Genomic DNA, 25,646 nt, shown 5'->3' with positions numbered 1-25,646 from the left:
ACCCCAGAGTCCTGTGGATTCTACCTCCTGAAAGGTCCCTGAACCTATGGGTCTAATCCACAGTCATCTAACTGGGCAATGCAGGGGCCTCCTACCTGCACTTTCTGCTTTTTTCTCCCTCCTCTTCAAATCATTCCTCCTACTGCAGCCAGGGCAGTCTTTAAGAAACCCAAACCTGGTCACTTAAAAAACCTTTCAATGGTTTCTGTTGGCTTTTGGGTTGAATCCACACTTCTTATGAAATGGCAGAGGCAATGATACCCAATGTTTCATGTGTTCCCTTATACTTCTCAGCTGACTTGACATCAGATCAGGCTATGTGACTGGTTCAGGCTAATGGGCTGTGAGTGGGAGTGACAAGTGTCACTTCGAAACGAGGCATTTAGTTTGTGAGACAACTCACTCTTCTTCATGCGTCCCTACTGTGGAAACTAGGAAGCCCACATGTTCCAGATGATGTAGCTACCAGATGGCCCAGCCATATTAGTATGGGCTCCTGAGTGACTATGAGCAGAGCCCCTCATCACTCTGCACTGAACACGGAATGTAGGTGAGGAATAACATTTTCTTTGTTCAGCCACTGAGACTTTGGTGCTGTTTATTGCCACAGCATAATGTAGCCCATCCTGACTATATGGGATGGTTTACGACGTCCTCTGTGATCTGTCTTCCATTTACTTCCCTGGCTTCACTTTTTGTTCCTCTTTTACTCTCTAAGCTCCAGCTCTGGTACTTCCTTTTTCCCCTGGCTACACCACACTTCCTCATCCTGCAGGACTTTTGCACATGCTACCTCCATTACCTAAAATGCTCTCTATCTGTCAGATCTTGGCATAAGTGGCATTTGCTGACCTTCTTCCCTGGTAAATTGCATATCATAACTCCCTAATAGTTTCCTCTACTTCAGTCTTTTTTTTTTCCTTTTTTGAGATAGGGTCTTGCTGTGTTGCCCAGTCTACAGTATAGTGGCACAAACACGGCTCACTGTAGCCACGACTTCCTGGGCTCAAATGATCCTCCTGCCTCAGCCTCTGGAGTAGCTGGGACCAGTGTGGGCCACCATGCCTGACTAGTTTTTAAATTTTCTGTAGAGAGGGGAGTCTCACTATGTTGCCCAAGCCTGGTCTCAATCTCTCGGGCTCAAGAAGTCCTCCTGCCTTGGCCCCCAATGTGTTGGGATTACAGCCATGAGCCACTACACCTGGCTACTTCAGTCTTTACATGATTCATCACACTTGTAATTACTGGAATACTTTCTGATGTTATAGTCTCTGAGAGTAGGGACCCGTGTTTGTCTTGTGTCTTTAGAACTAGGCACAGGTCCTAGCATAGCAGGCACTCAATGAAAAATTAGTTGAATAATTAAACATATGTTTAGGACAGGGTCACAGTGAATGGTTTGCTCTAAAAATTTTTTTCCCCTGGGAGCTCTGACTACCTTCCGAATTATTTTCCATTCATTCACTTGCTAAGCTATTTTTTTTTTTTTTTTTTTTAAACAGAGTGCCTGTTCTGTGTTAGGCTAGCCTGTGAAGTACAACTAACCACTCATCAGATATTCAGAGGAAAGAGGCCATTGACGGTTTAACTACTTGCTGAAATTTTATGGACAGAGTAGGTTTCTATCTGAGCCTTATAAAATAAGGGAAATTTGAACAGGTAAAGATAATTGGGTGTTGTATCTGAAAGGGGCCCCAGCAAGAGAAAAGGCATTAGGAACGAGAATTAGGAATGAGTTTAGTAGAGACAGTAAGAAGACCAGCCTCTCTGGACCCTTCCTCCATATCTTCCTTCAACACTGATGGAGTAGAGGAGGTACAGAGAACCCTGAAAGCTGTGCAACGCTCTGGGGACACCATTCATTTCAGAACCTGCTTTAGCTCTTATGACTAGAAGAATTGGTTGCTTCTGCTCAACTGTGGGCTGTTCTGTTTCAAGCACTCCAGCCCCTAGGGTGGACAGCATGCCTTTTACTTCTTTCATAGCTTTCTACTACTCATTTTTAATGCTTTATGCATGTTAAGCACCCAATAAATGCAGTTAAACAATGAAACCTCTCTTTTAAATATGTAATGACTTGCTTCAAGCTAAATTGAGGCTCATGGCTAACGAGGTTATTATACTGGACAGGTTATATTATGCTGGAGATATACCATAGCCTAGCATGTTTTCTTTTTTTTTTTAAAAGAAGATTTTCTGTAAAAAACAGAAGTAATAAATATATGCTAATTTCAGAAGATTTAGAAAATATAAGTTGGCAGAAGAAAATGAAAAGCATCTAGAATCTCATCATGTAGTGATCACAAATGTTAACATTTTGGTACATATCATTCTCTAGTCCTTTATCCATTTATATAAACACACATATATTTAAAAGCTAGTTCCATATGGTCCAACTTATTTTTTTATTGTGATAAAAGACATGTAACATAAAATTTACCTTCTGAACCATTTTTAAGTGTACAGTTCAGTAGTGTTAAGTACATTCACACTGTTATGAAACAGATCTTTAGAACTCTTTTATCCAACAAATCTGAAACTCTATACCTATTAAACTTAAAAAAACTTAACAATGAGTCATAAATCTTTCCATAATATCGAACACTTTATGATATTAAATATTATTCTCCATATATTATTATCCATACAGAGACACTTTTTTCATTACCACAATTAAAAAAAATGAAGTCCTTATTGTTGACTATTTAGAGTATTTCTTTTTTTTTCATAATTATATACCATCACCTAATGTTATGGTGAACATTTTTGAATGTTTTGTACATTTATCTTTGCATACTTATTTAAATATTTACTTACAATAAACTCTCAGATGGACCTACTGACTCAAAGGAGGCCCACATTTTTAATATTTTTGGTATAAGTTTATTTGAGTTTGCATGTGACAGATTTCACTAATTTACATTCCCATCAGGAGAATGGAAAAGGCTCATTTCCCCAGACTCTTGCCAGAATTGGGTATTATTGTCTGGCATCTTTTCTTTAGAGATTTTAGTTAGTTCTGAAATAAGCCTCATAGCAAATAGCAATTGCTCTCAGGCATCACTGTAGCACATGCATATTTCTGTATAAGTGTAAATCAGATGTAGACTTGATACTCACATACCTCTACAAACAAGATAGGGAAGATGCCTACTTTATCTCCTAACTTGCCTTCTGCCCAGTTCTCATCCACTCGGCTGATCACAGTGATGATATCATCCTGAAAGAGAAATTCTCATGGTCAGCATTTACTCTCATTTTCAGGCAGTAAAAGCTCTCAGCAGAGATCAGTTTGGAGTCTCAGATGGTGTAAGGTGTGAGGATTGTACCTTGTGCTTGATTTATTTGGGAAGTCTTTTGCTAAAATGAACTTTCTCCATAAAGGGCAGTGTTTGTGTCACCGAGACCACAGGGGAGTAGAAATAATTTGGAGAATCAATGGAATCCAATAGGAAAACTTAGAAATGTTTCTAATTTTTAATCACCAGTAGGTCCAAGCTTTTCACTTAAATTTATCTGATGGAGAAATAAAGATGGAAGCCATAGGGAGAAGCACTTTCAGCTTTCCAAAAAGAAAAATGAATTTTATGCTCATTTTGAAGACTTTTCAGAACCTGTTCAATTTTTAATGCATCAAACATAAAGCAACTTTTGTTCAGATTTTCTTACTCACTATAAAAGGTTATATGTAAATTTGTAGAAACATTTGAAAATACAGGTAAGCAAAACAGGGAAAATATTGTATCACAATAAAGATACAATCACTGTCAACAGCTTGAATAACACATTTTTTCCAGATTCTTTTCTATCAAGACAAAACATAACACACATATAAACATACATATTTTTTAAAAACCTTTCCAAAAATATACACACATGCATACAATAAAGTGCACACATCTTGAGAAATTTTACATTTGAGTATATCCATGAAATCCCTGTTCAGATGAAGGTATAGAATACTCGCAGCACCCAGAAGGTTCCTTTGTGCCCTTTCCCACCACTTGTTAAGAGGCAACCACCACTCTGACTTCTAGTACTATACATTACTTTTGTCTGTTCCTGTACCTCACACAAATGAAGCTATATGGGACACAGTGATGATTTTTATTTAATGCCATTTTAGAAACACCTTTCTGTGTCCATACAGCATTCAAGTTCAACCTGTATATTCATCCACTAAAGACCTTCTGACATTCTCTCTCTGACATTCTGTTTCATGCGCCTCAGGAATTAGGATTAATTTAAATTTAAATCTGTTACTGCATCATACCCTTTCTTGGCTTCCTCTTACACAGCAGTACCCAACCTTTTTGGCACCAGGGACCGGTCTTGTGATAGACAATTTTTCCTCGGATGCGGGGGGTAGAAGGTGGGAATAGAGGGTAGGGAACAGGGGATGGTTTCAAGATAAAACTGCTCCAGCTCACATTATCAGGCATTAGATTCTCATAAGGAGCATGTAATTTAGATCCCTTGTATGCGCGGTTCACAATGGGGTTCACGCTCCTATGGGAATCTAATGCTGCCACTAATCTGACAGGAGATGGAGTTCAGGCAGTAATGCCACCCATTACTATAAACACAGCAGCTATAAATACAGATGAAGGTTTGCTTACTTGCCCACTACTTACCTCCCGCTGCGCAGCCCGCTTCCTCACAGGCCACGGACCAGTACTGGTCAGTGGTCTGGGGGTTGAGGGCCCCTGCTCTTACACATGTGTAATTATGCATTTATAGGTTATTATTTCTTTCTTTTTGTTTTTTAAATTTTTAGTCGGAGTCTCGCTCTGCTGCCCAGGCTGGAGTGCAATGGCGCGAACTTGGCTCACTGCAACTTCTGCCTCCTGGGTTCAAGTGATTCTCCTGCCTCAGTCTCCTGAGTAGCTGGGATTACAGGCACGGGCAACCACGCCTGACTAATTTTTGTATTTTTAGTAGAGGCGGGGTTTCGCCATGTTGGCCAGGTTGGTCTCAAACTCCTGACCTCAAGTGATCTGCCCGCCGCGGTCTCCCAAAGTGCTGGGAATGCAGGCGTGAACCACCGTGCCAAGAGATTATTATTTATTTAATGTCTGTCTACCCTATCAGACCATAAACTCCATGCGTGCAGAGCCTGTGTCTGTTTTGTTAATCTTTGTTGTCCCTAGCACCTAACATAGTGGGTCCCCTTTAGTAGTCAGCCAATAAATATTTATTGAATGCATGCATGCAGGAATAAATACATGACACTGAATAAATTACACAATTTATTGAGCTAGAAAGCACTAGGAAAAGAACAGCTTTGGGAAGGAAGATCTTGAGTTTAATTTGGATATGCTGAGTTTAGACCATGAGATTTCCTAGAAGTCTGTGTATTCCACAGCCTTCCAGAATGGGTCAAATCCTCTCTTTTGGCTTCTTTGGCATAATTTCCCATTTATATATCTGTTTCTTCCACTAGATTGCCAGCTCTGTGAAGGTAAGAACAGTGACTCATCACTTTATCTCCAATGGCCAGCTTGGCACATGGATGGGCTCAAGAAATGAACGAGTGTGTGAAGTAAGTGCCCCAGTTTACAAATTCCCAGAAAGGGTGAGAGACACAGACGATGATACTCCCTTATGTCTTCCTCCAGCTGTATGTCTAATGCCTGGCACACAGTAAATACTCAATAAATGTTTGTGGAATTGAACTGATCTTCCTCTAACTGTAGTCTAGGTCTACACTTTGCTGTTTGGGCTGCAGAATGACTTTTCTTAGGAGTCTCGCTCTGAGGTTCCATAGCAATAATAAAGATCATTATCTCAGAATATGGAGGACAGAGAGGTTGTCTAGGTTGAGAAAACCTGAAGTAAATCTCCTTTCTGGTAGTGGTGGAATAAAAATATTTTGTAAAACGAAAGACCTTGCCTAAGCTATTGTAGCAGTGCCACTTTTTATACTTACATTTGATCTACTTATCATGAGTGGTGAAGAATGAAAATAACTCCACCTGTGGTTTCTATGAGAGATGTGAATGTTTATGGAATAACAAATACTGAATACAGAGTTAAAGTAGTGTAGACTTTAGTACAACTGTCATTATTGCAAATGGTGGGGAATCATCTAATGAAACAGAGGCACAAGAAATCTTAGGGTAATTAATGTTTGGAAAACATGTCTTGTAAGAGGTTATTTATGTAGAAAGGCATGATTATGTTATTGTGTGTGTCTGGAGTGTTTTGAATGTGATGTTTACAGCAAGATAGAATGTTGTAAATGAGTAGAATTAGGTAACCATAACTTGGTCGCAAGAATACCCTTCCACATACGTGATAAAGAGGTAGAGGCTGTAGTTTTACATAGCATGTTATCAAATTGTTTGTAATTTTCTGTCCATGTATCTGTTCTTCCCATTACTCTGTGAGGACAGCAGAGACTCTGACTTATTCACGTCCTATTCCCAGGGCCTGCAAGGAGTAAGTGCTCAAAAGTGATAGAATGATAGAATGAATAAATCAAATGTGTTATTCAAGCTGTTGACAGTGATTGTATCTATATTGTGGTATAATATTTTCCTTATTTTGCTTATCTGTATTTTCAAATGTTTCTACAATGGTTTCAGGATAAATGAATGAATGAATGAATGAGTGAATCCTTCTGTAACTACAATAAAAAAGGCTTACAGACTTCTATCACTTATTTGTAGATTTCTCTAGAGATTTCACTTGCATGTAGTCTGAATTGTACACACATATTACATATAGATGCACCACATATATACATATATAATTTATGGACAAAATATATTTTATGAATAAAATAATAAATATCAATAATAATATAATATATTTAAAATACAATTTTTAAAAATCAGCAAATATTAAACAAGCAACTCTGGTTCTGCTGTGGTCTCTCTGTGGTCCCACGTGACCCTAGGATTCACCCAGAATCCTACCTTGAGGAAGGTCAGGCAATCCTGGTTCTCACTCTTGTCCTTGCCTCGCAGGTCGAAATTGTAGAGGGCCCTGCAGAGCGGGGGTGGCNTATCAATAATAATATAATATATTTAAAATACAATTTTAAAATCAGCAAATATTAAACAAGCAACTCTGGTTCTGCTGTGGTCTCTCTGTGGTCCCACGTGACCCTAGGATTCACCCAGAATCCTACCTTGAGGAAGGTCAGGCAATCCTGGTTCTCACTCTTGTCCTTGCCTCGCAGGTCGAAATTGTAGAGGGCCCTGCAGAGCGGGGGTGGCTGGGGCAGCTGCTTGATGACTTCCACGGAGCTGGCTGGGAAGATCCCACTGATGCCATTGATTTCCCCCTGGTACCAATTCTCATCAAGCTGTCTCCGGAGAAGGATGACATCTCCCTTATTAAACCTTAGGTCACCAGGATTTTGCCCTCTGTAGTTGCATAAGGCCTTTGCTCGAGGTACCTGCAATGGCACAGACCAATAAGATATGTACTTAGCTGAGAGTCTGGAGGAACAGAAGATACAAACATTCTTCCTTTTATTGTACTTTGCTTTAACATGCTTTGCAAATATTGAGTTTTTTACAAATCAAAGGTTTATGGCAACCTGTGTTGAGTAGGTCTATCAGCGCCATTTTTCCAACACCCTGTGCTCACTTTGTGTCTCTGTGTCACATTCTGGTAACTGTTACTAACTTTAAATATTTTAAACATTTTCATTATTATTATGTCTGCTATGGTGATCTGTAATCAGTGATCTTTGATGTTGCTCTTGTAATGTCTGGAGGGGCGCCACAAACTGTGCCCATACAAGACAGCAAACTTCATCGATAAATGTTTGTGTTCTGACTGCTGCACCAGCTGGTCATTCTCCCATCTCTCTCCCCCCTCTTGGGCCTCCCTATTCTCTGAGACACAATGATATTAAAATGAGGCCAATTAATGACCCTACAACTGCCTACAAATTTTCAAGTGAAAGGAAGAGTTTCACATCTCTCACTTTAAATCAAAAGCTAGAAATGATTAATCTTAGGGAGGAAGGCACGACTAAAGCTGAGATAGGCTAAAAGCTAGGCCTCTTGTGACAAACAGCCAAGTTGTGAATGCAAAAGAAAAGTTTGTGAAGGAAATTAGAAGTGCTACCGCAGTGAATACATAAATGATAAGTAAGTGAAACAGCCTTATTGCTGATATGGAGAAAGTTTGACTGGTTTGTGTAGAAGATCAAATCAGCCACAACAGACCCTTAAGCCAAAGCCTAATCCAGATCAAGATCCTAACTTTCTTTAATTCTGTGAAGGCTGAGAGAGATGAGGAAGCTGCAGGAAAAAAGTTTGAAGCTGGCAGAGATAGTCTGAGGTTTAAGAAAAGAAGCTGCCTCTGTAACGTAAAAATGCGCGGTGAAGTGGCAAGTCACCAATATTGAGTCAAGACCCACTGCCAGAAAGAAGATTACAACTTGCTGAAGGCTCAGAACATCATTCACTTTTTTTAGTAATAAAGTATTTTAAATTAAGTTAGATATATTGTTATTTAGGCATAACGCTATTGCACACTTAATAGACTACAGCATAGTGTAAACACAACTTTTTTTTTTTTTTTGAGACACAGTCTTGCTCTGTCACCAGACTGGAGTCCAGTGGCGCGATCTCGGCTCACTGCAACCTTCACCTCCCAGGTTCAAGCTATTCTCCTGTCTCAGCCTCCTGAGTAGCTGGGATTACAGGTGCGCATCACCATGCACAGCTAATTTTTGTATTTTTAGTAGAGACAGGGTTTCACCATGTTGGCCAGGATGGTCTCCATCCCCTGACCTCATGACCTGCCTGCCTTGGCCTCCCAAAGTGCTGGGATTCCAGGTGTGAGCCACCGCGCCTGGCCAAACACAACTTTCATATGCACTGGGAAATAAAAAAAATTGTTTGACTTATTTTATTATGGTATTAGCTTTATTGTGGTGGTCTGGAACTGAACCTACACTTTCTCTGGGGCATACCTGCATAATATTTTTTTCCCCATAAAACACGGATATTTTATTCCAGATCTAGGAAATCGGCAAAACAACAACAACAACAACAACAACAACAACAACAACACGGAGGCAAACACATCTTTCCACACACCATTCTAATTTAACTGACATTAATTTGGGAAAGCTGGAGCAGAAACATATGTTTATACGTATATATATGTATGTCTTTATATACACATCTATGCATTTTCAGATTTTGGTCTCACTGGAGTTCATGTCTTTTTTTTTTTTTTTTTTAATAAATGCCCCTAAAGGTCATCAAATTCAAGCTAATAAGTCTACCTGTGTCTCCTCATCAATCATTTAATATTGTTTGCATTGCATTCACAGTTTGTGTGTTAGCCACTTATGTAATTTATCAAATTGCACATTTGGAGAGGTAAGGGAAAAACTTGGTTTAAGTAATACTCTATGTATCAATTACCCATTACATGATTTTTTTCATCATTATTTGCAACCTCACACATCTGTAGTTTTCTATGTAGTCTCTCTATGCAGTCTACTTCAGCTTCCAGTGCTGTACTTATCTATATCTTCTGGATGGGACCACCCATGATCCATGAACTTGGGGTCAGGCATGAATTGTGTAGCACCTGAGTTGGATTCTGATTTGGTCTTTGCCACTAAGTTGAGTTCTGTTGGCAAGGGCACTGCGTGTTTCAAGACGTGAGTTGTTTTTGCAGGTACTTCTATTTCGGCGGAGGATCCTAGCTTAGTTTTTTTTCTTTAGGTTTAGGGAGTAACTTGTTTTTGCTGCTTTTGTTCACAATGATTTAACTGCTCCAAAAATGTGCTGGTTTGTAGCGTACACCTTTTCCCCTCTTACCTTAGCAATTATTACTGACAGAACTGGGTAGCAAACAGTTGCTCATAAAGTGGTCAGTCCCAGAGGATAAGTAATTTTCTTAAACTTAGAACCTTTTCTCGCTGAAACCAAGCCCACCAGTCCTGAAACCGTAATAACTCCCATTTTTGGAAGAAAATCTTGAGGAGGATTCTTCAGATAGACATGAGCATCTTTTCCAAATTGTACTGTATCAATTATCCCATTTTCCACAAAGACATAAACACCCTTGCACCAGCCAGTATAATGACCAGTTGCAGTGCAGATGGAAGCAAACCCCATTTGTAAATGACCAGGCTGCTCTTCAACATATTTAGACTGGAGCGGTGGTGCAGTATATATGGGGACTTGCTCTGGTATCACTAGCTGCTTTTTGGATTCCTCTTCTTTGGCTGCATGTACACTTACAGATGCATATATCAGACCTGCAGGCATGATTGTCAGTTTTCCTATCTACTAGCAGGGTGAAAATCTGAAACATTGACAATGGTAAATGTTGGGGAGAACGAGGAGCAACAGGAAGTCTCATTCATTGCTGGGTGATGAAATAATCTGCACAACAAATGCCCGTGATACCAGTTTAGCTGTGTAACAAACCTTCACATGTACAACTGAACCCTGATGAACCCATGGTAGACCACCATGTCTACGACCCTTTCAGCCAAGGTTTTCAGACGACACCTGCATAATATTAATAACTAATTACTGAGCACTTCCTATGTGCTAAGTGTGTATGTGGGTCATCTCATTTAATCTAGGTAGTCCTTGGAGATAGACACTCATTATCCCCATTTATAAGATAGGGTGACAGAGACACAGAGTGGTTTATTAACTTGCATAAGATGACACAGCTGGGAAATGGCAGATATGGGGCATGAACTCAGACTACCTGATGCTAGAACCCTTTTTCTTAATCACTACGCAAGGCACAGGGTCGTGAACTTGACTCTACATCTATGAGAGGGGAGTCAGTGACTCTTTCTGGATCTGAATACTGATTTTGAATTCTGGCTCCACTTCTTTCCATTTGTGTAATCATGGCCAAGTTATTTAATCTTTCTTAAACTGTATTCATTTATAAAATGAGCATTTGGATCATTAGGAAGCTCAGCTGAGACAAAGAAACAATTAGTCAGAGATCAATCGTCAGTTTTTAAAAAAATCAGCTCAAGCATAATCATTTGTCAAACCAGTTGTCTAAATAATTATTTCATTCAAATGCATTTTTACTAATTGAAATTGTTTTTTTCACATAGAAATGGCCTCACCCCAGTCTTGCTTGAAGTCTGCTTGGCAAACTGCAAGTTCTAACAGATTAAGAGGAAGTGCTTCAGCCACCTAGTGTTGTATTTTATTTTGTGCTTTTCCAAGCAGTGGGATTATGTAATCACCTCTCATTGTAGCAGTCTTGCTATTCATAATCTTGCTATTCATGCAATGGGGTATAGAGAGGCAATAATTTAGGTCTTCGTGGATCTCCTGAATCCACAATGTTCATTTGAAAAAAGAATTCCAGGCAGCTTAGTGGTAGAGATAAGACCTTTGCTGATGGAATGGTGGAGGTGTCCTTTTCTGCTGGTCCTGGGATACAGTAAGGAGACCACAGAACTGAGAAAACCACAGGAACACAGCTCATCCCCAGGAAGCTGGTGGACACATGAGCAAAGATGTATGTACTAGGGGGCTTAACATAATGCAGTGGAATAAACAGGGAATTGGTTGAATAAATTATTATATACCCATACCCATACAATGAAAACCTTTGCAGTCACTACAATTGATGTTTTTTTTATAATTAATAACATTGAGCGTTACTGATAATATACCATTAAGTGTAACAGAAGAGGTTGAGAACAATTATGTAGACTAGATTTTCGTTATAAATACACATGTATATTTTTACCTAGGGAAAATGCTAGATGACTATAGGACAATATTTTAGAAGTGGTTATCTCTAAATGGTGAGATTTTTGAATGTTTGAAAAGCACTTTTTTTCCTAAATGCTTAGCTGTGTTCTCTAACTTTTCTATAATAATTGTATTGCTTATTAAAATTGGACAGTTAGAAAATGAATGAAGTTGGTGGCTGAGAGGTAAAAGGTATAAGAGGAATTTAGAAAGAAAGTAAGGTAAGCTGAGTAGGATAAGCAAACTATGCAACTACCTTTTTTGGGGAAGGTGTTCCCTACCTGAGAAATGAGCAGGTAAAAGCTGGATGAGAATGGATTTCTGGGGAATGACCCAAATCTGTTAGACTCCTAGGGTTGGGTACATGAGGGAACAATAATTGTTCCTCCATATTTCTTCCTCTCAGTTTTCCATTGCAATATCACATTTTTTCTGGGTACATGACTACCTGGAATATTGGTCACATTTTCAGCCTTTCTGGTGATTAAGTCCAGGCCAGTGTGGGAGTAAGCAACCTTTAGGAAGTGTCCTTCCTGAGTTTTCTTTTCCTCCTCTCCATCTTGCTATGTGGAACGCAGACATGATCCCTAGAGCTCTAGCTGCCATCTTGAATATTGAGGATGAAGGCCACACCTAATAGGAGGGAAGAAGCCTGGGTTTCAGAGCTGCCACACCCATCCTGGATTACTTCACATCCAGACTTTTGTCTGAGAGCTAAATAAACTTCCACCTTGCTGAATGAATTGTGAGGCTTTATTATTATTATTATTTATGAAAAGAAAAACAGAAAAGAGAAAAGGAAAGAAAGGAAGAATGAAAAGATAAATAAGAAAATATCTAAGCCCCTTTGGATTTGCATGATGATAATATCAATAGCTAACCTTTACTGAGTGCTTCTTTCTTGCGTCAGATTCTTTGCTAAGCGTTCTAATTCTCTTTGCTAAGCACTCTCTAATTCTCACAACAACTTTTGAGGTGTGTATTATTTCAAATGTCAATTTTTAGATTAAAAAACTGGGGATCAGAGAATGATATGGTTTGGCTGTGTCCCCACCCAAATCTCATCTTGAATTCCCACATGTTTGGAAGGGGCCTGGTGGGAGATAATTGAATCATAGGGGCAAGTCTTTCCTGTGCTGTTCTCATGATTGTGAATAAGTCCCATGAGATCTGATGGGTTTATCAAGGGTTTCTGCTTTTGTTTCTTCCTCATTTTCTCTGGCTGCTACCATGTAAGAATTGCCTTTCACCTCCTGCCATGATTCTGAGGCCTCCCCATTCATGTGGAACTGTAAGTCCAATTAAACCTCCTTTTCTTCCCAGTCTCGGGCATGTCTTTATCAGTAACATGAAAATGGACTAATATAGTAAGTCGGTACCAGTTGAGTGGGGTGTTGCTGAAAAGATACCTGAAAATATGGAAGCAGCTTTGGAACTGGGTATCAGGCAGAGGTTGGAAAAATTTGGAGGGCTCAGAAGAAGACGGGAAAATGTGGGAAAGTTTGGAACTTCCTAGAGACTTGTTGAATGACTTTGACAAACATGCTGATAGTGATACGAACAATAAGGTCCAGGCTGAGATGATCTCAGATGAAGATGAGAAATTTGTTGGAAACTGGAGCAAATGTGACTCTTGTTATATTTTAGTAAAGAGACTGGCAGCATTTTGCACCTGCCCTAGAGATTTGTGGAACTTTGAACTTGAGAGAGATGATTTAGGGTATCTGGTAGAAGAAATTTCTAAGCAGCAAAGCATTCAAGAGGTGACTTGGGTGCTGTTAAAGGCATTCAGTTTTATAAGGGAAGCTGAGCATAAAAGTTTGGAAAATTTGCGGTCTGACAATGTGATAGAAAAGAAAATCTCATTTTCTGAGGAGAAATTCAAGTCCACTGCAGACTGCAGATATTTTAATAAGTAATGAGCTGAGTGTTAATTCCCAAGATGATGGGGAAAATGTCTCCAGGGCATGTCAGAGGTCTTCATGGCAGCCCCTCCCATCACAGGCCTGGAGGCCTAGGAGGAAAAAGTGGTTTCATGTGCTGGGCCCAGGGTCCCCCTGCTATGTTCAGCCTAGGGACTTGGTACCCTGTGTCCCAGCTGGTCCTGCTGTGACTGAAAGGGGCCAATATGGAGCTCGGGCTATGGCTTCAGAGGGTGCAAGCCTCAAGCCTTGGCAGCTTCCACTTGGTGTTGAGCCTACAAGTACACAGAAATCAAGAACTAAGGTTTGGGAACCTCCGCCTAGATTTCAGAAAATGTATGGAAACGCCTGGATGCCCAGGCAGAATTTTGCTGCAGGGGTGGGGCTCTCATGGAGAACCTCTGCTAGGGCAGTGCAGAAGGAAAATGTAGGGTCAGAGCCCTCACACAGAGTCCCTACTGGGACACTGCCTAGTGGAGCTGTGAGAAGATGGCCACTGTCCTCCAGACCCCAGAATGGTAGATCCACTGACAGCTTGTACTGTGTGCCTGGAAAAGCTGCAGACACTCAACACCAGCCTGTGAAAAGCAGCTGGGAGGAGGGCTGTACCCAAGCTGCCGAAGACCATGGGAACCTACCTCTTGCATTAGTGTGATCTGGATGTGAGACATGGAGTCAAAGGAGATAATTTTGGAAGCTTTAAGATTTGACTGCCCCGCTTGATTTCGGACTTGCATGGGGCCTGTAGCTCCTTTGTTCTGGCCAATTTCTCCCATTTGAAATGACTGTATTCACCCAATGCCTGTACCCCCACTGTATCTAGGAAGTTACTAACCTGCTTTTGATTTTACAGGCTCATAGGTGAAAGGGACTTGCCTTGTCTTGGATGAGACTTTGAACTATGGACTTTTGAGTTAATGCTGAAATGAGTTAAGACTTTGGGGGACTGTTGTGAAAACATGATTGGTTTTGAAATGTGAGGCCATGAGATATGGGAGTGACCAGGGGCGGAATGATATGATTTGGCTGTGTCCCCTCCCAGATCTCATCTTGAATTCCCACATATTGTGGGAGGGACCCGGTGGGACGTAACTGAATCATGGGGGCAAGTCTTTCCCGTGCTGTTCTTACGATAGTGAATAAGTCTCATGAGATCTGATGGTTTTAAAAAGAGGAGTTCCCCTGCACAAGCTCTCTCTGCCTGCTGTCATCCATGTAAGACATGACTTGCTCCTCCTTGCCTTCTGCCATGATTGTGAGGCTTCACCAGCCACATGGAACTGTAAGTCCAATTAAACCTTTTTCTTTTGTAAATTGCCCAGTCTTGGGTATGTCTTTATCAGCAGCATGAAAACAGACTAATACAAAAAATTTAAGAGTTGCCCAAGTTCACAAGCTAGAAAATAATGAATTTAGGATTTGAACTCAGTATCCCCAAGCGAAGCCTGCAATTCTTTTTCTTTTTTTTGGGACAGGGTCTCACTTTGTCACACAGGCTGGAGTGCAGTGTCATGGTCTTTGCCTCTGTAGCCTCCACCTCCCAGGTTAAGTGATCTTCCTGCCTCAACCCCACAAGTAGCTGTGACTACAGGTGTGCACCACCATGCCTGGCTAATTTTTTTGTATTTTTTGCAGAGATGGGGTTTCACCATGTTGTTCAGGCTGGTCTCAAACTCCTAAGCTCAAGTGATCCACCCTCCTCAGCCTCCCAAAGTGCTAGGATTCTAGGCATGAGGCATTGCGCCAGGCCTGTTTCTTAAAATATAATCTGTGGTTTCCCTGTATGAGAATCTGGGAGGTGTTAAAAATGCAAATGCCTTGATCCCACCCCTGACTGATTTGATCAGAATCTCTTGGAGTGGGATTCAAGTAGCTGCATTTTTATCAAGCTCCCTCACCAAGTTTGATGCTACTGAAGGTCTAAGCTATATCTTATTCTAACTCAAATGGGGGCAATGAATGGAGTTTTGACATAGGCTTGTAAATTGCTAGCTTTCTTTCTTTCTTTTCTTTTTTCTGAAAGATATTTGCTGTGCAAGTAGCTTGCATATTTTAATGACTTACTGAGAGAGTATATTAAACTAAAATTGCACAAAATGCTCAAATTGCTTTGAAGATGCCTAAACCTTGAAGCCCTAAAATAGTACTAATTGCCTATTTTCATCTTTTCTCCATCTCCCCTCAACATAAATAAATATTGTGGGAATGAATTATATATAGATTCTATTTTTAACAAGAAGACCCTCTTTCTTCTTTCTCTCCATTTTGGATAATCCCTCCTCTGGTAGTCTCATTTCTATGCTCATACTCACAGAAAACATTGGTTTCCATAGTGCAAAGCAGGGCAGAGGGAAGCAGGAAGGCATGGAGCGAGGGGAAGAGAGAGGGAGAGAGTGAATGACTCTGAAGAGGAAAGGAAATTAACATTTATTGGGGTTCTGCCAGGCCACAGACATTTTTCTTACATTATTGCACTACTGCACTTTCCATGTATTATTTCATTCATATGCTCTCAAAACCCTATGAAGTAGGTGGTATTACCCTATTTTATGTTGAGGAAACAGAAGTTCTGAGATGGGAAATGTCACCAAACAAGGTCACGCAGTCAGTGTATGACAGATCCAAGATTGGATGAGGCACATTTGACCTGAAAGCCTGGGTGCTTTTAACCATTCTCATCATCTGCCATCCAGCTGAAGTCACCTAGCATGTTTTTCCATCATAAAACTCATTTGGGGCTCTGTTTTGTAATCAAAATCTGAATCGAATGTGAATGCAATTTGCTTGCTGCTGGCTGTAATAGCATGAATGATTGAACTCTAGAGCTCTCACATAAAAGTTAAGCACCTGAAGAGACTCAGCTGGTTGATTCTATCCAGTCCCCCACTGCTCTCTCAAGGGAAAAAGATTCCAAGTTCCACATCAGCTCTCACCTGTTGTATTGTTGGCAATAGCTTTTCTCACCCATCATTGTTTTCTGTCTCTACAGATGCAGGGGCGAGAAGGCACAGGGATAAAGTTTGTGTGGCGATCTCACAGTCAGGTCATCACCAAACTCTTTTTCCTTATGTATACCTAAAAAGCTTTCCTTTTCTGATATTAAAAAAGCTCAAGACTCTATGCTCCTGTAATCGCCTATTCATTTGTCTCCTTGGTAAAGTCTGGAAGCCACAAGAGGCATGATTTTGATAGAAAGATAATGCATAGACTTCAGATACAAGAGCTTGCAGACACTTTAGTAATAAAATTACGTTATTGCTTTGCCAAGCATCCCCTTCTGTAACGAACCACCTGTTCTCTCTTTACCTTCTGATGGGCAGGTTATTCACCCTGGCCACATCATACACACAAGGGTACGTGGGCCAGGCTGGCCCGTTAGAATATCCCAAATCCTCAGCACAGTGATGAGGCATGTAGCTCAATCAGGGATAATTAATATTTTTCTCTGAGATTTGATATATAGATACTAAGAAATAATCTCTATTGCTTTTGAATTATGAGCCTTCAGGTTGTGGACCTTGGGCCACCAGTGCAATATGGTGTAGTTCAACGTTGGCTATAATATTGGTGATATTTCCCAACCAGTAGACACACTGTCCTGAAAGAAGCTGTAGAAGGCAACAGTACTAGATATAGCAAGCTAGATAGGTAACTAGATAGCTAGAGCCCTGATAATAAAATTTGAACTCCTAGATTAAATGGTGCCTGAAGGTTATTCAGTTAGATGAGCTCTCCAATTGTCTACATCCCCAATTTACTGTTGATTACTTAAACTACTTGGAGTTATTTTTTGACACTTGAAACTGGACCAGTCCTAACTAGTACATATTTGAAACACAGAAACAACAAACTTCATAATAATGTAATATCCAAATAGCAAAATTCAGAAACAGCAGGAGGTTCAGCTGCCAGTGAGTCCTGACTTTATTTCCAATTTTAAAAATAAAGGGAGGTATAGGCTGATAACAGGATAAGAGAAAAGGAACACAAGGAGAGCAGAATCACCACAGTGACACATACAGGGGAAAAAGCAGAGCTGAGATGAGAACTCAACCTGCTACTGTGTAATGAGCTCTTTGACACACCCTGGAAATGCTTCCCACCAATTTAGGAAGGTTGGCCTGGTTCTGTCTACTCCTCGCATCAGGTGGGACCAACATCAATATGCTGAGCTAATGGCTTATCAATGGTTTACTTCCCTGAGTTGGTCATGAGATTGCCCATCACTGGAGAATGGAGCCCAAACAAAACCATCCTGGCCTTTGACCCAAGTTATCTATCATTACCCAGGTGAAGTTCTCTGCTGCTGGAGAATTCAGGATTTGTGTCTGAAGCATCTCTGCCTCTCTATCTTTGAACACTGTACACAAGTAGGTGTTTAAGAAATGCTTGGTGAATGAATGAATGAGTGAATTACTCTGAAAACCTTCAAGAATTACTGTTCTGAGATACTTAGAATGCATGCAAGGTTCATACATATGGCTGATAATAATTATTCAAGTGGAGATCTATTGGATGAGCTAGGGAAAAGAAGGATTATTTTCATCACATTTTCTAAACACCCCCCAATTATAATGATTTGGTGTCATACACACACACACACACACACACAAAGGTTACATACTCAAATAAAGTTAGGCGTCACTGAATCAGCAAAGTCACACAGGTTTCTTTGCTGACTCACTTTTCAGAAGTTTTATTTTGTGAATGTGATTTGCATAAATGCATCTGGGGCACTTTGCAGGAAGAGCCCATGTGTCTTGGGAATGCTGGGCAAGGGAAATGTAACTTCCCTGTGAGTTCACTCTACGGATGAGGTAAGGGGTCAAAAATTGTACTGTACCCTAACTTTGTAGTTGCTGCTTAACCAACGAAGCCACGCTTCCTCCCTCACTCATTGAGATAATCTTTTTGGAGCCGATTTGTTGGGGAAATGGAGTAATTAGTAACTAGAAAGTGGTGGTTAGTCCTTGTGTATGTTTTCTCTTCTCTGGTGAGGAGGGAGGCACTACGCAAACCCCAGTGCTCACCCAACAGGAGGATCAGATCCACCTGGCCTTGGCAGATCCCACATGATCCACTGCTGGGGTGCTTGAGATCAGCAGAAAGCTCACGGTGATCTTACCAAGTGGAAATCCCTAAATCCGACATTCAGATTTGAGACCAGTTTTAGAAGACACTCTGCATGAGTTTTTTGTTTTTGTTTTTTTTTCATAGAAAATTTTACTTCGGGAGAGGTACTAGGATGCAATAGTTAGGAACACATATGTTAGAATCACGTGGGATGTTGGTTTGCATTCTGGCTTTTGTAAATTTGGCCAAATCATTTAGCATCCCTGATCCTTAGTTTGGATCATCCAAAAATTGGGGCTAATACTATTATTTCCCTGTGCAGCAAACTCAGCGAGTCTGGGTTATCCAAACCCTGCATATTCTGACAAAAGTTTTGGCTCTTGCCTGGGAGATAACCTCTAAGTTCTTAGAATATTTTGGCTGATCAGAGAGACTTTGTCTACCTGGAGGCCTTGGGTCACATGAGATAGCCTAAGCTAACAATGTGATTTATGGTGGGGGGCTTTGGGCCAAACAGTAGAAGCTCGACCTCTGGAGGGGCTGGAGACTGAGGGCAGCCACGTGGGTGGTCTGAGATGGTAAATGTCATCAAACAATGAAATCTTCAGTAAAATCCTGAACAGCAAGTCTCTGGTAAAAAGAAATGCTGTCTGCATGACTCCACAGGGAGAGGACAACTGGAAGCTTTAAGGAAGCTCCTGGACTCTGCCCTAATGTGCCTTTTTCCATTGCTGACTTTAGCTTATATTCTTTAACTGGAATAAACCATAACCATGAGTATAATGGCTTTGCTGAGTTCTGTGAGCCCTTCTAGTGAATAACTGAAAGTGAAGGTGGTCTTGGGACCCCTGAGCACACTTCCTCATGGTTTTGGAGACGAATAATGTGATAAACAATGTAGAGTACTTAGTGGAATGCCTGGAAAATAATAAGTGCTCGATAAATAAGGATGCTTAGGAGAGTGGGGTAATAGGCCTGCTGTGATAGCTTCTGGTCTGACTTCCCAGCTCTACTCGTCATTCATTCCTTTTTTGCTTTCAACAAACATTTTTCAGTGCCAACCATGCCAGGTATGTTCAAGACCCTTCATGGAGCTTACAATCTAGTTGGGGAAACAAAGATCAGCGTTATAAACACACAAATAAATGTATAATTACAAGTTGGAGTAAATGCTATGAAGGAAAAGAATTATGTTATGACCTCAAGGGAGGTCAGAGACTCGAGGGATGGAAAGGAACCCAACGTAGGGAAGATTCTCTTTATTAGCTGCTTATTTATATTTGAAATTCTATTATGTTGTGTGACTTTTGTTATGTATTTCTCTATTTTAGTGTTTTCTTCATTGTATGTTCTCACTGATATGTGGGAGCTAAGCTATGAGGACGCAAAGGCCTAAGAATGATACAGTAGACTTTGGGGAAGTCTTCGGGGAAGGGTACGAGGGATTAAATACCTGAAATAAGGTGCAGTACATATTGCTCGGGTGATGGGTGCACCAAAATCTCACAAATCATCACTAAAGAACTTACTCATGTAACCAAACACCACCTGTACCCCAATAACTTATGGAAAAAATTTTAAAAAAAGAAAAATATTTTACTGTTTTCTCATTCCTGGACTATATTAGCAAGTGTCTCTCTCTTTCTCTCCCCTCAGTCTTTTGCTGTGGCCTCTCTTCTTCCAGTCTTTGATAGAATGCTAAGACATCATAGGCTCAATTTTCTTCTTTACCTAACTCCTGCCACTTTGAGTCTGTGGGTATGACATCCCTTCCTTCCTCCTTCAAGCAAATATTAATCAAGCACTCAGAATATGCCAGCCTTTATCTCTTGGTCCCTCCTCCATCAGTTCCAGGGGTTCTACAGCAGGAAAAAGGGAAGGAAGCAGGAGTTTATACCACATGGGCAGAGAAAGAGCTGCTTATAGTCAGCAGTGCCTTTTCAGGGCTGCCATTGGCATATCTTCCTTTTTCCTTCCAAACATTACCCTGAGATTTCTTTGGGGTGATCTCATTTCCCTGTCCTAGGAGGTAATCCAAGTTATGTCTAGAGCCATATCCCTGGCTCCAAACATAAGCTGGTTCTCAATAAATAGCCTGGGATTGTTTTTGAAATGGGCTAGATGCCAATGCCCAGAGCTGTTCAATGGGATAGGACTGAACTCCCCAGGGAAGCAAAACATTTCCGTCACCATCTCTTCTCCACCAGGGCACAGGGCACCTGTGGAGAAGGGCAAGGGGTACGTGGGAGCCTGAAGGATGAGGAAAAGTGCTATCTCATTCGGCCTGGGAGGCCATTCTGCCCTCTTTCATTATCCCCCTTTCCAGATGAGCTTTTCCAATAGGTGTGGCACGTGGTGGGTGAGTCTTTTTCCATATGGTTTGAGAAACTGAGCCAAATACACCATGTAGAGTGAGAAAAAATGAGTCAAACAACCCTCCCACCACCACTTCTCCCCTGCCTTAGAGGAAAAGCAAAGCTCTGGTTGCTCTACCCCAGCTTTCTCCTCTGAGAGGTTTTTGGAGCTGAAGGAGGAATGACTAATGACGTGGAGCTTCTCCTAATGCGACCAGCTGGCCTGGGGGCTGGAGGTGGTCCCTGAACGTGATTCACAACTTATACACTGTGTCCTTGAGTGAGGCACTGAACCTCTCTGGGCCTGTTTCTTCAACTGCAAAGTGAAGAAGATGAGTTTTACCTTTCTTCCCAACTCTAAAGATAACAGACATTTGTTTATTTATTTATTTGAGACAAGTCTTGCTCTGTTGCCCAGGCTGGAGTGCAGCAGTGCAATCATGGCTCACTGAAGCCTCAAACTCCTGCGCTCAAGAGATCCTCCTGCCGCAGCCTCCAAAGTAGCCAGGACTACAGGCACATGCCGCCATGCCCAGCTAATTTTTATTTTTGTTTTGTAGAGATGGGGTCTTGCTATATTGCTCAGGCTGGTCTCAAATGCCTGGGCTCCCTCTTCAGCCTCCCAAAGTACTGGGATTATAGGCATGAGCCACTGTACCAGATCCAGAGCTTTTTAAAGGTGAATTATGAAAGCTCCAGGAGTATCTTTGAAATACATCAGAAATAAAGGTGACAGGTGAGATGAAATCAAATTGGCAAAATGGTAATAACTGTTGAAACTTTAGTCATGGGTTGAAGGCAGTTCAATACATTCTCTGCTTTTCATTATTCTGTAGAGTTGATTATTCTCTCCACTTTCGTGTATGTGGTCCTCCTCAAAATTGCCCGTGAGGCAAAGGTGCCACAACCTGATAGGCTGTTGTGTGAGGAATGAAGTGACTGTAAATACTCCCAGGCCCTTGGGGAAAATGACCTTGAAGAGAAGATCTGAAGGGACTGGGCTTGTTCTCAATTGTCAAAAAGTTACATCTTGATTTCAAGTAGTTCACTTCTTAATTAATCTCCATCTTTTAAGATTTACATGTTTGTGTGTGTGCATATTTACACTTATTTGCAGTTTAATTTTGTGATACCAAAGGAGAAAGCCTAGCATGACCCTTGTTGGAGACCACAAGCCCTGGGAAGTTGAACTTCTTCCCTCTCAGTTCAGTGGTCCATGAAGCCAAGACTTTTTTCTTTTTTGAGACAGGGTCTTGCTCTGTTGTCCAGGCTGGAATGAAGTGGTGTGAACATGGCTCACTGAAGCCTGGTTCTCCTGGGCTCAAGTGATCCTCCCACCTCACCCTCCCAAATAGCTGGGACTATAGGCATGTGCCACCATGCTCAGCTAATTTTTTAATTTTTTGGAGACACAGGGTCTTTCTACGTTGCCCAGGCTGGTCTTAAACTCCTGGGCTCAAGCCATCTTCCCGCCTCTGCCTCCTAAAGTGCTGGGATTACAGGCATGAGCCACCATGCCCAGCTGAAGCCAAGGTTTTTAATCACCAAGGCTTTCTGCAAATCTGAAGTTTGCATCTTTCAAATCAAAATTCAGAGCATTCTTCTCATTTATACCAAGTGAAAATAGACATGACCTTGGAGAAGAAGTGCCCTGCCTGCCTATAGAGCTGAACTTCATGGAATGAATAAGTGACTGCGCATCAGAGGGGTGCTAAAGACTCACACACCATTTGTCCACTGGACATAAGGTCATTTCTTTCAACAAAAAGTCTGAACTTAAGAAAACCTCCTGAAAGTCTCCAAGAAATGGAAAAGATCACTGATGGGTAAGTTATAGAAGTTATTTGCAATCATTTTTCACTCTGAGATAGAGCCAAAAGTCTTCCTTAGGAATATGAGATATGGCGGAATATGTGACAGTTCTCTTTTCCATAAGCTTATATCCACATGGGTGCTAATATCTTTGGCATTGTTCACTGAGTCTTTTGCATCTTTATCTTCAGAAAGCCTTTCCTGTCGTCTTCCCCAAAGGCTGGGTTAGGTCTCCCTTTTTTGTGAGCCATTGCACCCTATACTTCCGCTATCATAACACTCAATGCCCTGCATTGCAACTGGTCTGTCTGCACACCAGATTGTGAGCTGTGTAGCAGCAAGCCTTATGACTTATTCATCTTTATACTCCCTACTTCTACTCATTCATTCAACAAAAAAGTACTGAGTGCCTACAATAAATGAGACAGACACAATATCTGCCTTTATGGGACTTACATTGTAGTAGCATATAGTAAGCACTCATTTATTTGTTAAACAAATAAACGGATGAGTAAATCAATAAATGAATATTAAATCACACTATACCAGTTAAATCCAACCCAAACTTTGGTATTTAGTCAACGCTACTCTTAACAAAAGAACTCCAACATACCCAACTAGTTATTTCCCCAAGATTGGGGAGTATCCAAGCATGCTAGCCAAAGATAAATATAGTATTTTCTAGGCCATCCTTTAAAAGGCTCCATTATTTAAAACATGCCTTGAGCTATATCTACATCCCAGTTTTTCCAGTGGGTACTTGCCTTGGAGACTCTCGCTTGTTGAAGACTTTTTCTTTCCCACATGCCCTCTGCACTGAGTGTATAATCGCCACTGCAGGCAACCATGATGAGTGACAAAAAGTGCCAGCTGGCAGCTCCAGCAAAGGGAACAGGAGAGAGCAAGGAGGTATCTTTTTCTGCCTATTCAGAACATTGAAACCCAATTTATCGCTGGCCTCATGAGCCAAAGAAAGTAGCTCTTAGCAGCTGTTGATCTGAGAGGCTCCAATCTCATTTCCATGAGCTGGGTGTCATTGACACTCATCTGGCTTGTCTGGGAATGAATTGGCATGAAGGAGTCTTCCTCTTTTCATCCCTGAGGCTTTGGGTGGGCCTGTTACAAATGGCAGAAAGAGTTATACGGTCACTCTTTGAAAATCATGCCAAAGACTTTCTTGTTTTTGTTGTGAGTAGACATTCCTTAATAACTGCTGCCCCGGGGTTCTACTCTTCTCATTGCTTTCACCCTCACTCAGTAAATGCTGGTAAGTGAGCTCTCAAAAAAAAAAAAAAAAAAAAAAAAAAAACTCTGGTTTGTAGCATTTGCCAATTTCCCTGGTATAAATACTCCTATTTTGGCTTCACATTGCTGAATGTGAAGTTGGGAAGAGATGTGCCCTGTTGCCTCCTAAGAGCTGGTAGAAGCTGGCTCCAAAACACCGCTACCTAGCTCTCTAATTCACACTTGCTCCAGAGTGAAAGATTGCTTCTGGCTAGCACCATTGCCTTTCTACAACTGGGATTTTAGGATACAGTGTGTTCTTTTGCATCTGCTATGTCACTGGGCTCTAATCATGACATTGTGGGGTATTATGCCTATTTGGTGGATCTAGAATGATCTAGAATAGATCTTAAGAATATTCTTTCTACACTCCACCCTCTCCCTCTCCTCCCCAATCACCACTTATCTTTTAGATCTCAGCTTAAATATCGCATTCCCGAATGTCCATGTCAGGGTCAGGTTTCCATGGGCTTTTATGATGCTCTCACGTGCTCTCATGGTGGAATTTGACCAGTGGTGTTGAAGTGGTTTGCTTATTTATCTGCCTCCTTCACTGACTGTAAACTTTGTGAGGACAGAAACTTCTATCGAGCCTACCACTAATCTCAGTGCCTAGTGCAGTGTCTGGCCCAATAAGTATTGTGAGAAGGAATGAATCCATGAATGATGGTCTTAATTTCAAAATTTCCAAATATGTCCTACCCAAACCCCAAATACCAATTTCTTCATAGATTGGTTAAGGTTTTCAAGAATTAGGGGAGGCTCCTGCTAGAATGCATGGTCAGCCAGACTTCTCTGTGGGCTAGGTGCAGGTGTTCACCTCCTCTCTCTTGACATGGATCCTCGGCTTTGCAAAGTGTCACAGAAGCAAGCTGAGAAACCTGTTTGGTGTGCTGTGAAATGTGCTCATTACCTGCATGCCAAGACAAAGACATAGTCAGGAAGAAGCCTCCAGAAGCACCTGCACCTTGATGAGAGGATCAATGTTTATGAATATCCTGGAACCAGCATGTCCTGTAATCATTGCAAGACTGAGCCTTATGGATTAGCATGGATTCCCTCCATTTTCCTCCTAGGAGGCTGGGAAAGGGTCGGGCTGCTTTGCATGCTGCGGAGCTGCTGACCTTTTGTCACCACAGAATGTCATACATACCTGAGGCACTCATGCAAATACTTAATCATCTTCTGTAAATACAGCCACTGCCACTTAAAACAGGCAGAAGTAGAGTCTGGCACACATTAGTTACTTCCATTACATTACGTAAGCCTGCAATACAGACAAGTAATGCAGACTTCAGGGTGTTCAGCTTTGTTCTCAAGCGCATATGAGAAAAAATAATTTAACAATTATCAGAGGATCCCATGATGCCTCTAGAAGCACTGTTGTTCAATAAAACTACCTGCCGTGGTGGAAATGTGCTATTCTGTGCTGTTCAATACAGCGGCCACTGCCCATCTGTGGCTATTGAACATGT

General features: G+C 41.2%; 1 protein-coding gene and 1 pseudogene across 4 annotated transcripts in view; both read right to left on the bottom strand.

Moving 5' to 3' along the window:
• The window catches only part of SH3RF2 (SH3 domain containing ring finger 2), a 126,159-nt gene that overhangs the window by 55,455 nt on the left and 45,058 nt on the right, over positions 1-25,646 (bottom strand). For 3 of the 4 annotated variants that reach the window (XM_017872225.1, XM_017872229.1, XM_017872212.1), the window contains exons 3-4: positions 7,136-7,405; positions 3,125-3,220 (exon numbers count right to left, since the gene is read on the bottom strand). In XM_017872225.1, coding sequence (XP_017727714.1) covers positions 3,125-3,220; positions 7,136-7,405 — 366 coding nt within the window. Of the gene's footprint in view, positions 1-3,124; positions 3,221-6,920; positions 6,960-7,135; positions 7,406-25,646 lie in introns of all 4 variants that reach the window. The other variant, XM_017872220.1, reaches the window with a different exon arrangement.
• The window catches only part of LOC108529642 (MICOS complex subunit MIC27-like), a 49,020-nt pseudogene continuing 32,852 nt past the window's right edge, over positions 9,479-25,646 (bottom strand).

This window comes from Rhinopithecus bieti, unplaced genomic scaffold (genome assembly GCF_001698545.2).
Source record: "Rhinopithecus bieti isolate Rb0 unplaced genomic scaffold, ASM169854v2 scaffold_757, whole genome shotgun sequence".
NCBI lineage: Eukaryota > Metazoa > Chordata > Mammalia > Primates > Cercopithecidae > Rhinopithecus > Rhinopithecus bieti.
Note: the sequence above shows the minus strand (reverse complement) of the source record. Positions and strands in the feature narration are given on the sequence as shown.